This window comes from Pristiophorus japonicus, chromosome 15 (assembly GCF_044704955.1).
Source record: "Pristiophorus japonicus isolate sPriJap1 chromosome 15, sPriJap1.hap1, whole genome shotgun sequence".
Lineage (NCBI taxonomy): Eukaryota > Metazoa > Chordata > Chondrichthyes > Pristiophoridae > Pristiophorus > Pristiophorus japonicus.
In genome coordinates this window covers 21,945,244-21,961,554 of record NC_091991.1, presented here as the reverse complement: position 1 = coordinate 21,961,554, position 16,311 = coordinate 21,945,244, and the positions used below count along the sequence as shown (strand labels likewise).

The window sequence follows — 16,311 nt, the reverse complement described above, 5'->3', positions numbered from 1 at the left end:
ATATCAAAAATAAATATTAGCTGCACTACAATTATCCCATTGTGAAAATAAACGATTTCATTTTTAAATAATTATTTTACTGCTTTCTAGAAACATAGCCTGATATGTGCCAAATTTTCCATATTTACACTGGGTGCAAATGCTATGTTAGTTTGCGTCCAGACTGGGACGTCGGCCAACAAAAATGTTTCCATTGCAGCCGCGGCAGTGGGCCCTCCCCTTTAAGGGCCGCCGCGCTGCCAGGTCGCACTCACTCTGCAGATGGTGCACCGGACAGGAAAACCTGTCGGGGGCACCGCGTGGCGGGAGATTGACGGATGGAGCTGAATATCGGAAGGTAAGTATTGTTGTTTATTAAAATTGGCGGTACAACCCCTGATGACTCACTTTCAACAGTCATCAGAATCGGGCGGGATCGGGTCTAGGCCGAAAAATCCCCGACCTGAATTTAGGTCGAGTCGGCCAGTTGACCCCAAAGCGGCGGCCATTCGATTTTTAAGAATGGCCGCCACAAACGAGCATTAACGGGTCTCTTTGAGACCCTGAATTTCAGCCGCAATATATCTTGAAATGCTTTTTAATTAAGGTGACCAGTGATTTATATTCAGTAGTGACTGGATATAGGAGTTGATTTTTTTTTTAATGAAGCAAGTGTAAAAATAGTTGTGTGCTCTCCAAGTATCCTCTTTCAAATGCTCCTGAAAATTAACCTTCGGCTATTAGACACTGCATTGGAGTTCGTCTCCTACTGAGGGAAACCCGCTGTTCAATTGGTCTGAAAATAATTGTCCTGTTCTTCTGACTATCATTTTTGTCAGATTACTCTGAGGAAGAAATTTTTGGTGATTAAAGGCTGGAATATAGATTGTGTTTGTATTGGTCACAGCATCAAGAATTTCAGGTTTGCTCTGCTTTTCCCTTCCTTCCGAGACCAACCAGAGGTGGTGTGACAGCCAGTGTTTGAGTATTTTGTGCCTGATAATGTTCACACTAAGGGATTAATGACTACAATTATGAGACACTTTCAACTATCATGTCAAATTTATAAGGTGGTAATCCAACCATAATCACACCAATAGAATAGACATTACAAATAATTAATGGGGTACGTAAATATTAATGCAAACAACTTATCAATTCAAGAATTTCACCTGATAATTTTTGATGAATATCAATTCATCGCTTTCCTTTGCATAAAATTTTAATAAGGTAGAAGATTCTGAAACACTCTCCATTTTTTCTTCCATTTTCTCCCCTTACAGGGCTCCCAAGCCATTTAAAAAAACCTATGGATGAGATGGGCAGCCTGCTATCAAATTGTCACAAATGTTGCAGTTGGCTGGCCGCCAAGCAGAATGCAAATCATTGAATGCAGAAAAAAGAAAGACATGGATTTATATAGCACCTTTTATGACCTCTGGACATCCCAAAGTGCTTCACAGCCAATTAAATACTTTTGAAGTGTAGCCACTGTCGTAATGTAGGGAATGCGGCAGCCAATTTGCGCACAGCAATGTGATAATGACCAGATCATTTGTTTTTGTGATGTTGATTGAGGGATAAATATTGGCCAGGACACCAAGGATAACTCCTCTTCTTCAAATTACATGGGTTCTTTCATGACCATCTGAGAGGGAAGACAGGGCCTCAGGTTAATGTTTCATCTGAAAGACGGCACCTCCGACTTTCTCAGTACTGCACTGAAGTGTCAGCTTAGATTTTTGTGCTCAAGTCTCTGGAGTGGGACTTGAACCATGTTGGGACCAGTGTCCTCGAGAAAGCAGGAAAGGGGTACTGAGGGAATGATCAGCCATGATCTTATTGAATGGCAGTGCAGGCTCGAAGGGCCGAATGGCCTACTCCAGCACCTATTTTCTATGTTTCTATGAATCAAATAACTAGGGCTGGATAGGGCTAAATTGGTGGGGGGGGGGGGCGGTTCAGGTGAGCAGAAATTTAATGTCAAAGAGAAAGGAGAAGGCAATAGTGCAGGGTAGCGATAGGGGTAATGATAACCAGAGTGTGACAGGAAGGGACGGAGCCTATAAGCAAGCACAAGAGTGCATCAGAAAGTGGGGTCAGAGTAGGGAAAAATGGTAAAAAGACAAAATTAAAAGCTCTTTATCTGAATGCATGCAGCATTCATGATAAGATAGATGAGTTGACGGCACAAATAGAAATAAATGGGTATGATCTGATAGCCATTGCAAGGTGACCAAGGCTGGGAACTGAATATTCAGGGGTATTTGACATTTCGGAAGGATAGGCAGAAAGGAAAAGGAAGTGGGGTAGCTCTGTTAATAAGGGATGCAATCAGTGCAGTAGTGAGGCATGATATTGACTCAGAAGATGACGATGTAGAATCAGTTTGGGTGGCGATAAGAAATAATAAGGGAAAGAAGTCACTGGTGGAAGTAGTCTATAGACCTCCTAACAGTAGCTGCACTGTAGGACAGAGTATAAATCAATAAATAATGGAGGCTTGTAAGAAAGGTACTGCAACTATCACAGGCGATTTGAATCTTCATATAGATTGGACAAATCAAATTGGCAAAGGTAGCTTTGAGGAAGAATTCATAGAGTGTATTCGGGATGGTTTCTTCGAACAAAATGTTGTGGAACCAATCAGGGAGCAGGCTATTTTAGATCTGGTAATGTGTAATGAGGTAGGATTAATTAATAGTAAAGGATCCTCCAGGGATCATAGCCTGTTAGAATTTCAAATTCAGTTTGAGGGTGAGAAACTTGGGTCTCAAACTAGTGTCCTGAACTTAAATCAAGGCAATTACAAAAATACGAAGACAGAGTTGGCTAAAGTGGACTGAGAAAATACATTAAATGGTAAGACGGTAGATAAGCAGTGGCATTTAAGGAGATATTTCATAATTCTCAGCAAAGATATATTCCAATGAGAAAGAAAGACTCTAAGAGAAAGATGAACCATCCATGGCTATATAAGGAAGTTAAGGACAGTATCAAATTGAAAACAAAGGCATACAATGTTGCGAAGATTAGTGGTAGGCCAGAGGATTGGGAAATTTTTAGAAACCATCAAAGGATGACTAAAAAAATAATAAAGATTGAGAAGACAGATTATGAGAGTAAACCAGCAAGAAATATAAAAACAGACAGTAAGAACTTCAACAGGTATATAAAAATGAAGAGAGTAGCTAAAGTAAACATTGGTCCCTTAGAGGATGAGACTGGGGAATTAATAATGGGAAACAGGGAAATGGCAGAAACTTTGAACAAATATTTTGTATCGGTCTTCTTGGTAGAAAACACTAAAAACATCCCAGTAATAGATAATCAAGGGGCTATAGAGAGGATGGAACTTAAAACAATCACTATCACGAGAGAAAAAGTACTAGGCAAACTAATGGGACTAAAGGTGGACAGGTCCCCTGGAGCTGATGTCCTGCGTCCTAGGGTCTTATAAGAAGTGGCTGCAGAGATCGGGGATGCATTGGTTGCAATCTACTAAAATTTCCTGGATTCTAGAGAGGTCCCAGCAGATTGGAAAACCACAAATGTAACGCCCCTATTATAGAAAGGAGGGAAACAGAACGGAGGAAAGTATAGTTCAGTTAGCCTAACATCTGTCATTGGGAAAATGCCGGAGTCCATTATTAAGGAAGTAGTAGCAGAACCTTTAGAAAATCATAGTACAGTCAAGCAGAGTCAGCATCTCCAAAGGGATATAGATAGGCTAAGTGATTGGGCAAAAATTTGGCAGATGGAGTATAAGGTGGGAAAATATGAGGTTATCCACTTTGGTAGAAAAAATAAAAGAGAAAAATATTATTTAAATAGAGAAAGATTACAAAATGCTGCAGTTCAGAGGGACCTGGGGGTCCTTGTACATGAAACACAAAAAGTTAGGCTGCAGGTACAGCAAGTAATTAGGAAGGCAAATGGAATGTTAGCTTTTATTGCAAGGGGGATGGAGTATAAAAGTAGGGAAGTCTTGCTACAACTGTACAGGCCATTGGTGAAACCACACCTGGAGTACTGCATACAGTTTTAGTCTCATTTAAGGAGGGATATACTTGCATTGGAGGCAGTTCAGAGAAAGTTCACTAGGTTGATTCCTGAGAAGAAAGGTTGAGCAGGTTGGGTCTTTACTCATTGGAGTTTAGAAGAATGAGAGGTTATCTTATTGAAACGTATATGATTAAGAGGGGGCTTGACAAGGTAAATGCAGAGAGGATGTTTCCCCTCGTGGGGGAATCTAGAACTAGGGGGCATAGTTTCAGAATAAGGGGTCACCCATTTAAAATGGAGATGAGGAGGAATTTGTTCTCTCAGAGGGTTGTGAATCTTTGGAATTCTCTACTCCAGAGAGCTGTGGAGACTGGGTCATTGAATATATTTAAGGTGGAGATAGACAGATTTTTTTAATGATAAGGAAATCAAGGGTTATGGAGAGTGGGCAGGGAAGTGGAGTTGAGGCGGAGATCAGATCAGCCATGATCTTATTGAATGGCGGAGCTGGCTTGAGGGGCCAAATGGCCTACTCCTGCTCCTATTTCTTATGTTTTTATGTTCTTATGAACTAACAACCATCTGACTCAGAGGCGAGTGCGCTACCAACTAAGCACAGCTGACACTGTAAATATAATAGTCAAACTATAACATTCAAATGAGGCAGTAAGAGGTAACAGATACAAAGAAGACTAATTTTCCTGCCTTTATCTTGCTGCTTTCAAATTACATCCATACAATGGCTATCTAGGGTTGTTAGGCGCTAAGCTGTTACGGAAGTATGTTTAAATGATAACTAAGAAGACTCATTCAACAGTTCTGAGGTCACATCTAGCCCATTTTTAAAAAACTTTTTTGTTGCTTTTCTTTCTATTGGCACTGAAGTTCTCATAAGCCTTACATGGTACTGGATAAAAGAAGATATGCCAGGGTGATCATCATCCAGGAAAAGTGATTGAGCTCACCAGTCAAGATGCCAACAGCCATATTTGCAGGCTTGGCTGCACCTAACTGCCAATGAGAAAGTGAGGAAGTGAATTCACAAGGTCCAGGTCAGTCGGCAGCCAGATGCAAAGCCGCACCACCTGCTACAAGGAAACCTGTTGCTAACTTATACCATAGGGCTGGCAGAACCAATAATTGTACCATTCAACTACAGCATCAAGCCTGCCTCTACTCCCTTCCAGGCATGCTGCAAAACGGACTTATGGGAAATGGTGCCATACAATGGCACACAATGCAACCCTCTTCTCAACCACCTCATGCAGACCCATGTCCATTTTGGCAGCCATCAAACAAAGGGTTGGGTGTTGGGCCACTCGATCACTTGCCTACAACCTCATGCCTGTGCCTTGAGTTTCCTTTCCCTTAATAATTATTGCCCACCATTTCTTCATCCCCTGCTCCTTCAATCATGGCAAAGGCTACTCCTGAGATGTCTTTCTGAACACTGTCAGAATTTCTATCAGCCTGTTGTAACGTTTCCCTTTAATTGTCCCCATCCCTTTTAATTTCACTTATACACAACTTTCCACTCCCACCGTCAGTTATTTTTTATTTCACCATCTTCCCTAAATAGATTTCAGAATTTTAAAAGGTTATATATAAAATGAACACACTTGGAAAAGCAAAAGCTTATTGAGCTAACACCATTTAAATATCTCCATAGCAACTATTGAAAATTAACTGCCCTTTCTGCTATGCAGCATTGCCTAGGTATTATTTGAAAAAGTTACGTTTGGAAGGATAATTCATGTGAATCTATTCCCTACATCCACCCAAATTTACAACTGGTTCTGTGAATAATTACACAGGTGGGCTGACTCATGAACTATGTGTGCTACCAACACATTACCATTCTGGTAAGATTAGCACCAGTTCTTAACTATTTTAGGACTGACTTACACCAATAGATGAAAATCCACCCCAATATGTTGGCATAAACAAGGCCCGGGTATAGGAACATTTGGAATAGGAGTAGGCCATTCAGCCCCTCGAATCTGTTCCACCATTCAATGAGATGATGGCTGATCTGTATCTTAGAAACATAGAAAATAGGTGCAGGAGTAGGCCATTCGGCCCTTCGAGCCTGCCCCACCATTCAATATGATCATGGCTGATCATGCAACTTCAATACCCCATTCTTGCTTTCTCTCCATACCCCTTATCCCTTCAGCCGTAAGGGCCACATCTAACTCCCTTTTGAATATGTCTAACGAACTGGCCTCAACAACTTTCTGTGGTAGAGAATTCCACAGGTTCACAATTCTCTGGGTGAAGAAGTTTCTCCTCATCTTGGTCCTAAATGGCTTACCCCTTATCCTTAGACTGTGACCCCTGGTTCTGGGTTTCCCCAACATCGGGAACATTCTTCCTGCATCTAACCTGTCCAATCTTAACTCCATCCATTTGCCTTGGCTCCATATCCTTTTATGGCTAGCAAAAATCTAGCAATCTCAGATTTAAAATGATTGATTGAGCTAGCATTGACTGCTTTTTGTGAGAAAGAGTTCCACCCTTCTACCACCCATTGTGTGAAGAAGTGATTCCTCCTGAATGGCCTGGCTCTGATTTTAAGGTTGTACTTTGGCTTCTTTAAAAGATTCAATCCTAGAAATCATAGACAAATCAGATGTGCTTAAAGCTTGAGTTGACTACACGTGGTTACAATTTCACAAAAGAAATGATTTAGTTGCCAGATGCAACCCCATATCCCCATTGGAAGAGATAAGCAAGAGCATTTCACGCTCCAAAAATATCAAACATTAACAAAAACAAAGTACAGTTGGAGGAATGCCAGCCTCACATACTGCTATTCTTTCCATGCACCTTTTGAGAGTACACACATCCTGATTAATTTGCAGTGAAAATATAATCTGGCACAGTCCATGGTTTTGCTGCTCTCGGATCTAAACTCAAAAGGCCAGAAAATTGGTCTTGTGCCAAAAACCAGCACAAAATGGGTTGCGTCCTTATAACACGCGCCCAAAGATGAAGGCCTGAAGCTTTCTGGAAATTGGGCCCAGGGCCTCATCTACACATTATTGACAAGTTGTGGACGACAATCAGGGGTCCCGATGTAAGCTTGTCGGTTGGGAGATTCAGCCGCAGGTAAGTCCTGGGGAGGTGGGGGGGGGGGGGGTGGGGGGCGGGGGTGTCAATGTGGGGGGAGGTCAAGCAGGGGCCAGCAGAAACCTACAGAATCACCTTGGAGCCAGGATTCATGCTCCGCATTAAGGTAAGTAAAAAAAAAACGAGAGCTTACCTGAGACCTGGAATAAACAGCGGAGCATGCGCCATGCAAGCTGCACCCAGTTTTTAATGGATTTGGCATCGGGGTGCTAAAACAGCATTAGGTCCATGATTAGCATGTTCAAGTGGCCTAATGCCTGTTTTAGGCAGGCACCCTGGGCATTCGGAAGTTGTCAGCTGCCAATTTGGCAACCAGCACAGGGAGATCGTGCATGGAAATTGGTCCCTTAAATTCCTATTTTTCGCTCAGAAATCAAGTGCAACAGGGACCAATTTCTCTCCCAAAACTCTTTGATATTTTAACAAGATGACATTAGTCGAGCATCCAAGCGTTTGATACAGAAAACAAATTCTCCCCAAATATCTGTTAACATTGTAGGCTGCTGAACCATTGCAACTAACCAAGGAGAATTTCAGGCATTTCAGTGAACCAATTGAAACATTTCTGGCTGCCACACCATCTGAATTTCTTGCCCTCTAATGCTCAATAATAAAACAATTATTTTGCTTTCATCACAGTTCTTTGGTACGGGGAAGGGTGAGGGGGTGAAGATTTTTCTTTAATCTTTGTCTCTTTCCTATTATATTATGTTTTGTTTTTTGTTTTGATATATTTTTTAATTTAACCATCTTCCCTGAATAGATTTCAGAATTTAAAGGTAAAAGCAAATGATATATATTATATATGAACATACTTGAAAAAGTCAAAAGTTATTGACATAGCAGTGAGCAACTATCTCCAAAGCAACTACAGAAAATGAATGATCCTTTCTGCTATGTAAAATTATCTCAATATCATTTGTTTTAAGTTGGAAGCCTTGTGGATCAATTGCTGTGAAGCCAGGAGTCTGGTTCTGCCATTGATCTTTAAATCAATAGCTCAGCAATATTTAATATGCATTATGCACTGTAGTATCTGTAGGAATATGTTATCAGGTTCACCTATTTTGTAAGCAACAACAATCCATCCTGCCTTATGCTTCTGGTGACTAACTTATAAGGCCCCAAATTTGCATAGGGCAAATTCTACAACACACAGAGATATTGTGAAGCCATCTTATAATGACCAAGCCAACATGTCAAATAAATACATGTGTAGACTGTTTTTAAAAAAATCATAAACATCCAAATTATTTTAATTTAACATGAGCCAATCTCCCAAGGCACTGCTTATGCTATGCAAGTGGGTTCAGGGGTATGGGAGGGTGCATATAGCCATTGAAAAGATTTGAAAAGAAGTTTGAAAGAGATTTGCTCAGAAATGATTTTGATTGATTCCTGGAATTTTGATTGATTCCTGCTGGGTGGCCTCTTTGAAAATGAATGTTTCAGATAATTGCCCCTTTGATTATGTAAATCAGAGTCCTAGGGACCCTGATTGTAATTTTGACACACAACAGGGCAGTACAACAGAGGCATCAAAATGGTAAATAAATTTCTCCAAACCGCTCTTACTTACTTAATGATCATTTTAAATTGATGACACCTCTCATTATCGTCTCCCCAACCAGAGCAACAATCTTCCCCTACTCACTCCATCAATATACTTCAGAATCTCTATTAAATCTCCTCATAGACTTCCCCACTCCAGTGGAAAACATCCCCATAGGTCAACTCTCTCCTGATAACTAGTTTCCCACCCCTGACATAATTCTTTGTGAGTCTATGCTGCACTCTCGCTACTGCTTTAACATCCTCTCTTTAATGGAGTGGGAATTGTATATTTCAGTCTCCCTATTCATCCACCAATGCAAGACGGTCAGAACTGGGAACTAAATATACCAGGTTATAAGGTCTACAGGAAAGATAGGGGAAATGACAGCAGTAGCCTTAGTGATCAAGGATGAAATCACTTCAATGAAAAGAGAGGATATTAAAAGAGAGGTAAGCAGGCAGAAGATACTTTATAGGTAGAATTAAGAAATAGGAAAGGATTTAAGACTGTAGTGGGAGTTGTGTAACGACCCACTGGTAGTGGCTGTGAAGTGCTACATTGTATAAATGCAGAGATTAGACAAGCGAGTAGCAAAGGCAGAGTAATTTTAATGGGGAATTTTAACTTTCATATAGATTGGGATAAGCAGACTAGCACCTGTCAGAAAGATAGTGAATTTCTTGAGTGTGTCTGGGATAGTATATGTCCTAGAGGCAACAAGGGGGAAAGTCATATTAGATTTAGTAATGAGTAATGAGCCAGGTTTAGTTAACAGCCTAACTGTGCGTGAACATTTATCCAATAACGATCATAACATGATTGAATTCAACATAGCGTTTGAAAGGGAGATATGCAAAACAGCTACTAAGATTCTAGATTTAGGTAAGGCCGACTTCAATGGGATGAGGCAGAGAATGTCCAAAGTAAACTGGGCAAATCGGTTAATGGGTAAAACGGCAGGAGATCAGTGGAAGATGTTTAAAAAATAATTTAATGTGATACAGAGCTGGTTTATACCCCTGAGAGGCAAGAGCTCTACTTGCCAAAAAAAAAGGCCATGGACAACAAAAGAGATAAAGGATAGCATAAAACTAAAATTAAAAAGCAGACAAAAATGCAAAAAATAACAGAGATCCTGGCAAATGGGAAAGATACAAAGAACAGCAAAGGGTCACAAAACCGATAGTAAGGGCTACAAAAAGGGAGCCTGAAAAGAATCTTGCATGGGATATCAAAATCATCATGAAGAATTTTTACAATTACATTAGGAAAAAGAGGGGAGTCAGGCCCCTTAAAAACTGAAAGCGTGATATTGTCAATGATAATAAGGAAATGGCGAACATGTAGAAGAAAAGGATAGTATGACGGAAATCCCAAGAAAACTAATATTGAATCAGTCACAGGGGCTCAATAAAATGAATGTTAAGAAAATAACAGTAATGAAGAAATTAATGGAACTAAAGAGTGACAAATCACCAGGACCAAGGTTTTAAAGGAAGCAGGTATGCACATTGCAGATGCCCGATTGATAATCTTCCAAAGCGGTCTCGATTCAGGAACCGTTCCTTTAGATTGGAAAATTATGCATGCCACTGAGCTATTTAAGAATGGCAAGAGAGGAAACCAGGGAATTATAGACCAGTTAGCCTAACATCTGTTGTCAGGAAATTGCTACAGTGTATAATTAAGGATAGGGTGACTGGACACCTCAAACATTTTCATTTGATCTGAGAGACCCAGCATAGATTTGTGAAAGGCTGGTCATGCCTGACAAACCTGACTGAACTTTTTAAAGAGGTGACTAAAGTAGTGGACAGGGGAATGCTAATGGATGTTAATTATTGTGGACTTCCAGAAGGCATTTGATAAAGGCCTACATAAGAGACTGTTATCTGAAGTAGAAGCAATTAAGGGCAAATTATTGACCTGGTTAAGAAATTGGCTGAGCAGCAGGAGATAGAGAATAAGGATAATGGGTAGGTACTTTAATTGGCAGGATGTGACCAGTGGTGTTCCACAGGAATGTTTTGGGGCCTCAACTATTCACAATATTTATTAACGGGCAAAACTGTGGCAAATAGATTTCAATATAAGCAAATGTGAGGTCATCCACTTTGGACCTAAAAAGGATAGAACAGGTTACTTTCTAAATTGTGAAAAGCTAAAAACAGTGGGGGTCCAGGTACATAGAGCATTAAAATGTCATGAACAGGTACAGAAAATAATCAAAAAGGCTAATGGAATGCTGGTCATTATATCTAGACACCAAGAATACAAGAGGGTAGAAGTTATGCTGCAGCTATACAAAACCTTGGTTGGACCACATCTGGAGTACTGTGAGCAGTTCTGGGCACTACACTGTAGGAAGGATATACTGGTCTAGGAGGGAGTATAGAATTCCACAACCCTGAGTGAAGAAACGTCTCCTCATTTCAGTGTAAGTTTACCAGAATGATACGCGGACTTCAAGGGTTGAGTTACGAGGAAAGATTATACAAATTAGGGTTGTATTCCTTAGAAATTAGAAGTTTTAAGGGGTGATCTGATCAAAGTTTTCAATATATTAAGGGGAACAGATAGGGTAGATAGAGAGAAACTATTTCCGTTGGTTGGGGATTCTAGGACTAGGGGGCATAGTCTAAAAGTTAGAACCAGACCTTTCAGGAGTGAAATTAGGAAACATTTCTCCACACAAAGGGCCCAAGTTTCCACATGATTTGCGCCTGATTTTTAGGAGCAACTGGTGGAGAACGGACTATCTTAGAAATCGCAATTCTCCACATTTTTTTTTCTGCAGTTCTAGTCAGGTAGAACAGTTCTACTTTGGAACAGAATTTTTTCTTCAAAAGGGGGCGTGTCAGGCCACTGACGCCTGATTTCAAAGTTTCCACAGTGAAAACGTACTCCAAACTAAGTTAAATGGAGCAAGTGAAGATTTTTGTAGAACTGAAAAAACCTGTTCTACACATTAAAAAATCAGGCGCAAGTTACAAATTAGGGGTCCAGAACGAGGTGGGAGGGGGAGGGGGGGGAAGGGAAGTCATTAAATTCTACAATAAATCTTTATTTATACTTCTACAAATATTATACAAATAAATCCAACCTGAATAAACATTTATAAGCAAAGAAAAGATTAAATAAACCATCTTCCTACCTGTGTGAAAGTGCTTCAGCCACGGAGAATTCTGCAGTCAGCCTGAGGCGCCCGTTCTTCCCGCGGGGGGGTGGGGGGGGAAGCAGGCGCCCGTTCTTCCCGCGGGGGGGCGGGGAGGAGGCACCCGTTCTTTCCCGCAGGGAGGGGGGAGGCGCCCGTTCTTCCCACGGGGAAGGAGACAGTGAGAAGGCTGCAAGTGCTGATGTGCTGATGGCAATGTGCTTTTATTAATAAAATGTTCAAAAATTAAACAGCTACAAAGAACTACAAAAACGGCCGAGTGCCAATGTTTTTTTCACACTGAGCATGCGTGAACGCTCCAACGCGCATGCGCAGCGTTGCCGGCAGGAAAAAAACTAATTTAAATAGTACCCGCCCCCTCCCACTTACAAAATCGGCGCGAGTGTAGGCTCCGCCCCCCTGGGTGCCGCGTCAGGCAGACAAGGAGCTGCAGGGCGCTCCAGAATCGCGAGGTTTTTTTTAGGCGCCGTTTTAGGCGCCAAAAATGGGCGCCCAGCTCGGAGGGGCACTCGTTTTTTATCGTGTGGAAACTTGGGCCCAAAGGGTGGTAAAACTTTGGAACTCTCTTCCACAAATGACAGTTGATGCTAGATCAATTGTTAATTTTAAATCGGAGATCGGTAGCTTTTTGTTAGCCAAAGGTATTAAGGGATATGGACCAAAGGTGGGTATATGGACTTAAGTCGCAGATCAGCCATGATCTCACTGAATGGCGGAGCAGGCTCAAGGGGCCTATTGGCCTACTCCTGTTCCCGTGTTCCACACCCTTCAGTATCTTTCTATTAAGTGTATACTCCATGTTTTTCTTTCTCCCAAATACATATTGCCACACAAATCCACATTAAATCACATCTGGCACATGTCTTCTCATTCGACGGTAATGGGGCATACCAAACTGTGCACAGTACTGTAAATGTTGGCTAACTTCTGTAATAGCTGTTGTGAGGCTGTTTCCTCTGGCTGAGAGTCTAGAACTAGGGGGTCAGTATAAAGGGCTGGTCATTTGGAACTGAAATGAGGAGACGTTTCTTCACTCAGAGGGTTGTGGAATTCTCTACCCCAGTGGCCTGTGGAATTTAAATTCCGTTAATTAAATAAATCTGGAATAAAATGCCTGTGTCAGTAGTGGTGACCATGAAACTACCAGATTGTCATAAAAACCCATCTGGTTCACTAGTGTCCTTTAGGGAAGGAAATCTAACATCCTTATGTAGTCTGGCCTGTATGTGACTCCAGACCCACAGCAATGTGGTTGACTGCTAACTGCCCTCTGAAATGACAGCTCACCACCTCCTTCTCGGGAACAATTGGGGATGGGCAATGGATGCTGGCCTTGCCACATTCCAAGAATGAATATTTTTTTTAAAATGCTGAGTCGTTAATTATATTCAAAGCTGAGATAGATAGATTTTTGGACAGTAAGGGAATCAAGGGATATGGGGATAGGGCAGGAAAGTAGAATTCAGATGGATCAGCCATGATCTTATTGAATGGCAGAGCAGGCTTGAGGAGCCATTGGCCTACACTTGCTCCTATTTCTTATGTTCTTATATTCTTATGTTCTAACCAATATTTTGTATAAATTTATCATTGCTTCTTTACACTTGTACACTATGCCCCTAGTTATAAAATCCTAAACTATAATTATTTTTATATGGCTTTATGTACCTGTGCTCAGTTTCAAGGAATTATATATTTCAGCCTCTAGGTCCCTCTGTTCATCCACACCCTTCGGTATCTTTCCATTAGGGTCTATACTCAAGTCCATGATTTTCTTTCTCCTAAATACATATTGCCACAGACATCCACATTAAATCACATCTGGCACCCGTCCGCCCACCCCACTAACTGTTCTATGTCTTCCTGAAGTCGTTCTCTGTCTTCAATGCGTGCCAAAACTTCTACTTTGCATCACCAGAAAACTGCAAGAGAATATTCTCTTTACCCAAGTCAAAAACATCTATATATACCGAGAACAAGGTAGACCCATCATTGCTACCTATATTGGCTCAGTGGCAATACTTCACAGAATGAATTTTTTGCACTACCATCAAAAAATATACATTTTTGATAACAGCAAGATGTAAAACAAGAAATAAATTATTACTGCTGGAATTTAGACATGTATGTTAATATGGCATTGCTTATTGTATAATCATTTAAAGTTTTACATATGCACTTATGTGATACCATCTGGTTAAGGCTGGATTATGAGCAAATAAAATTCTATGGCTTAGGGCAAATGCATGTCATACCAATACAAACCAAGACATTTTTTCAGTTCAACCTCCATGTATAGTTTAAAGGCACTATTACCAGTTTCATTCACAAACACCACACTTTTAGTTCATATATTCCAGGAACTGGACTCTAATTTTGAAGTATTTTACATTTGTTTGCCTTTAAATCTAGTCATGGAGCTAAAACAACATCCCGATATCCTGAATAGATATTTCATTAAGCTCTAGTTTGGGCTGACATCTCCGAGCAGCTGTTCACGATGACAGATGTTCACTTTGGAAGAGTGGTGAGGGGCAGCTTGCATGACCTTGTGAAATGTAGTAAAGCACCTTCGAAACTTTTAAAAGTATTTATTGTAAAAAAAAACGTGGTTTCAACTATACTAATTTCATTCCACACATTTGGTATAAACAAAATGTTCAATGGAGAAATGTGGATTCTTATTTATTCTATTTCAAGACTTTAGTAATCCACTCAGTCATTGCTCCTAACCTATTAAGTGTTCCTCAGTCATAGGATTAATACGATGCTCCATTGTTCTCTATTGAGTATCCTTCATTTATCTCTGAATTTCTACAGAATGCACGAACTTAATGGGAAAAGTGCCAAGTTGGCTCAACTGGTAGCACTCTCACCTCTGATTCAGAAGGTTGTGGGGTTAAGACCATCTCCATTATTGGCACGTAATCTAGGCTCACACTTCTGTGCAGAGCTGAGAGACGTCTGCATTGTCAGAGACAATGAGATGGTAAAACAAAGCCCTGTCTGCTTTATTCTTCTGGTTCCGGTGGACATTAAAAATTCCATGGCATTATTCCCAGAAGAACGAGTTCTCCTAATGCCCTGGTCAAGATTACTGTCAACATTCCTCCCTCAATCAACACCATCAAAAATAAAAACAAACTGACAGTCAGTCATCACATTGCAATTTGAGGAATTCATTTGACTTCATGGCATCAGTGACCGCCCTTCACAAGTATTCAATTGCCTGAAGCTCTTTAAGATACAAGATGCTCGTTAAATGCAAAAAAAAATAGCCACAAACTAATCAGCTATTTTTGTACTGTATCCCAGAACAAAATAGCTTTAAAAAAAACAAAATTCAGTCATCCGACCCCAATTTTTGTCCTATTTCCATTATTAACTACCCCCCAATGATTTGGAATATGCGTGCCCCCAATGTAGCCAGGGCTCTTGATACTGCCGGACCCAACCCAAGTCTGGAGAACGGAGCCAAATAATTTTGATCCCAAACAGTCTGTGCACAGCCCTGATGTCCCAGTGCCGTGTGGGCGCTCAGAAAGCAGCACCGTGACTTCACTTTGTTTGCCGCACGCCTGGCTGTGCTGACCGTGGTGCTGAAACGGGCCTGTTCCCGCTGCAATGAACCCGCTCCCACCCTCAGCACTGCCGCTCAGGACGGACACATCAGGCACAAGGTGCACAGACCAGTGCACAGTGCTCACCCGTCCTAGAGCGGGAGATTCGTGCTGTACCGTGTGAGGTCGCAGTCCCATCAATCTGAGGCTAGTGAGACAAGCGTCTTAATCCTGTTCTGCAGCTTCGCTTGACAACCTCACAAGTTGTCACCCAGAAAAAAATGCAACTGCGTTTTAACAAGCTCCCAAGTGTTGACTGCATTGGATATATATGTAGAGAACTCTCCCACTGATCATCACCCCTGTCCCTCGACGTGGAAATGTAAAGCTGCCCTGGCTGAGGAGCAGCGCTCGGCAGCAGACACCTGCTCAAAACGCGTCTGTGACCAAAAAGCCAGGTGTAACGGGACCTACCTGCAGTCTGGAGCCGCAGCAGCGCGCACACAACCAGGACAGCGAGCCTGCCCTGCATGGTGTCTGTACCCTTTCACCATTGAACGCCAGAGAGCACCACAGCGGACCCCCCGCCCCCACCCCCCCCGAAAGGGGCTTACAGCCCTCCCCGCTCCCAAAATAGCGCAGACAGATTTGGTCGTCGCTAAGTCAGCAGCCGGCGGCGATTCTGCGCTTCCACCATCGCCGCCGGAGCCTTGTGGCGCAGCGAGACCTGGAGGTAAACACAGACAGAAGCTAATGCATAATGGATCGGGTGCACTGCCCGTGCTGCCCCGACAGGTCTGCGCGTTCAGCCGGGAGGCGGACAACTGCATCACACAAGGAGGGAAGGAGGGAGGGAGGGAGGGGAAACTGGAGGAGAGCAATCATATTTTGGCGAATGGCAAGAG

General features: G+C 41.8%; 1 protein-coding gene across 1 annotated transcript in view; it reads right to left on the bottom strand.

The window, feature by feature from the left end:
- Window positions 1-15,967, bottom strand: part of LOC139281424 (receptor-type tyrosine-protein phosphatase R-like) — a 265,446-nt gene extending 249,479 nt beyond the window's left edge. The window contains exon 1 of the mRNA XM_070901587.1: window positions 15,881-15,967. Coding sequence (XP_070757688.1) covers window positions 15,881-15,938 — 58 coding nt within the window. The 5' untranslated portion in view covers window positions 15,939-15,967. The remainder of the gene's footprint in view (window positions 1-15,880) is intronic.
- Window positions 15,968-16,311: the final 344 nt, after the last annotated feature.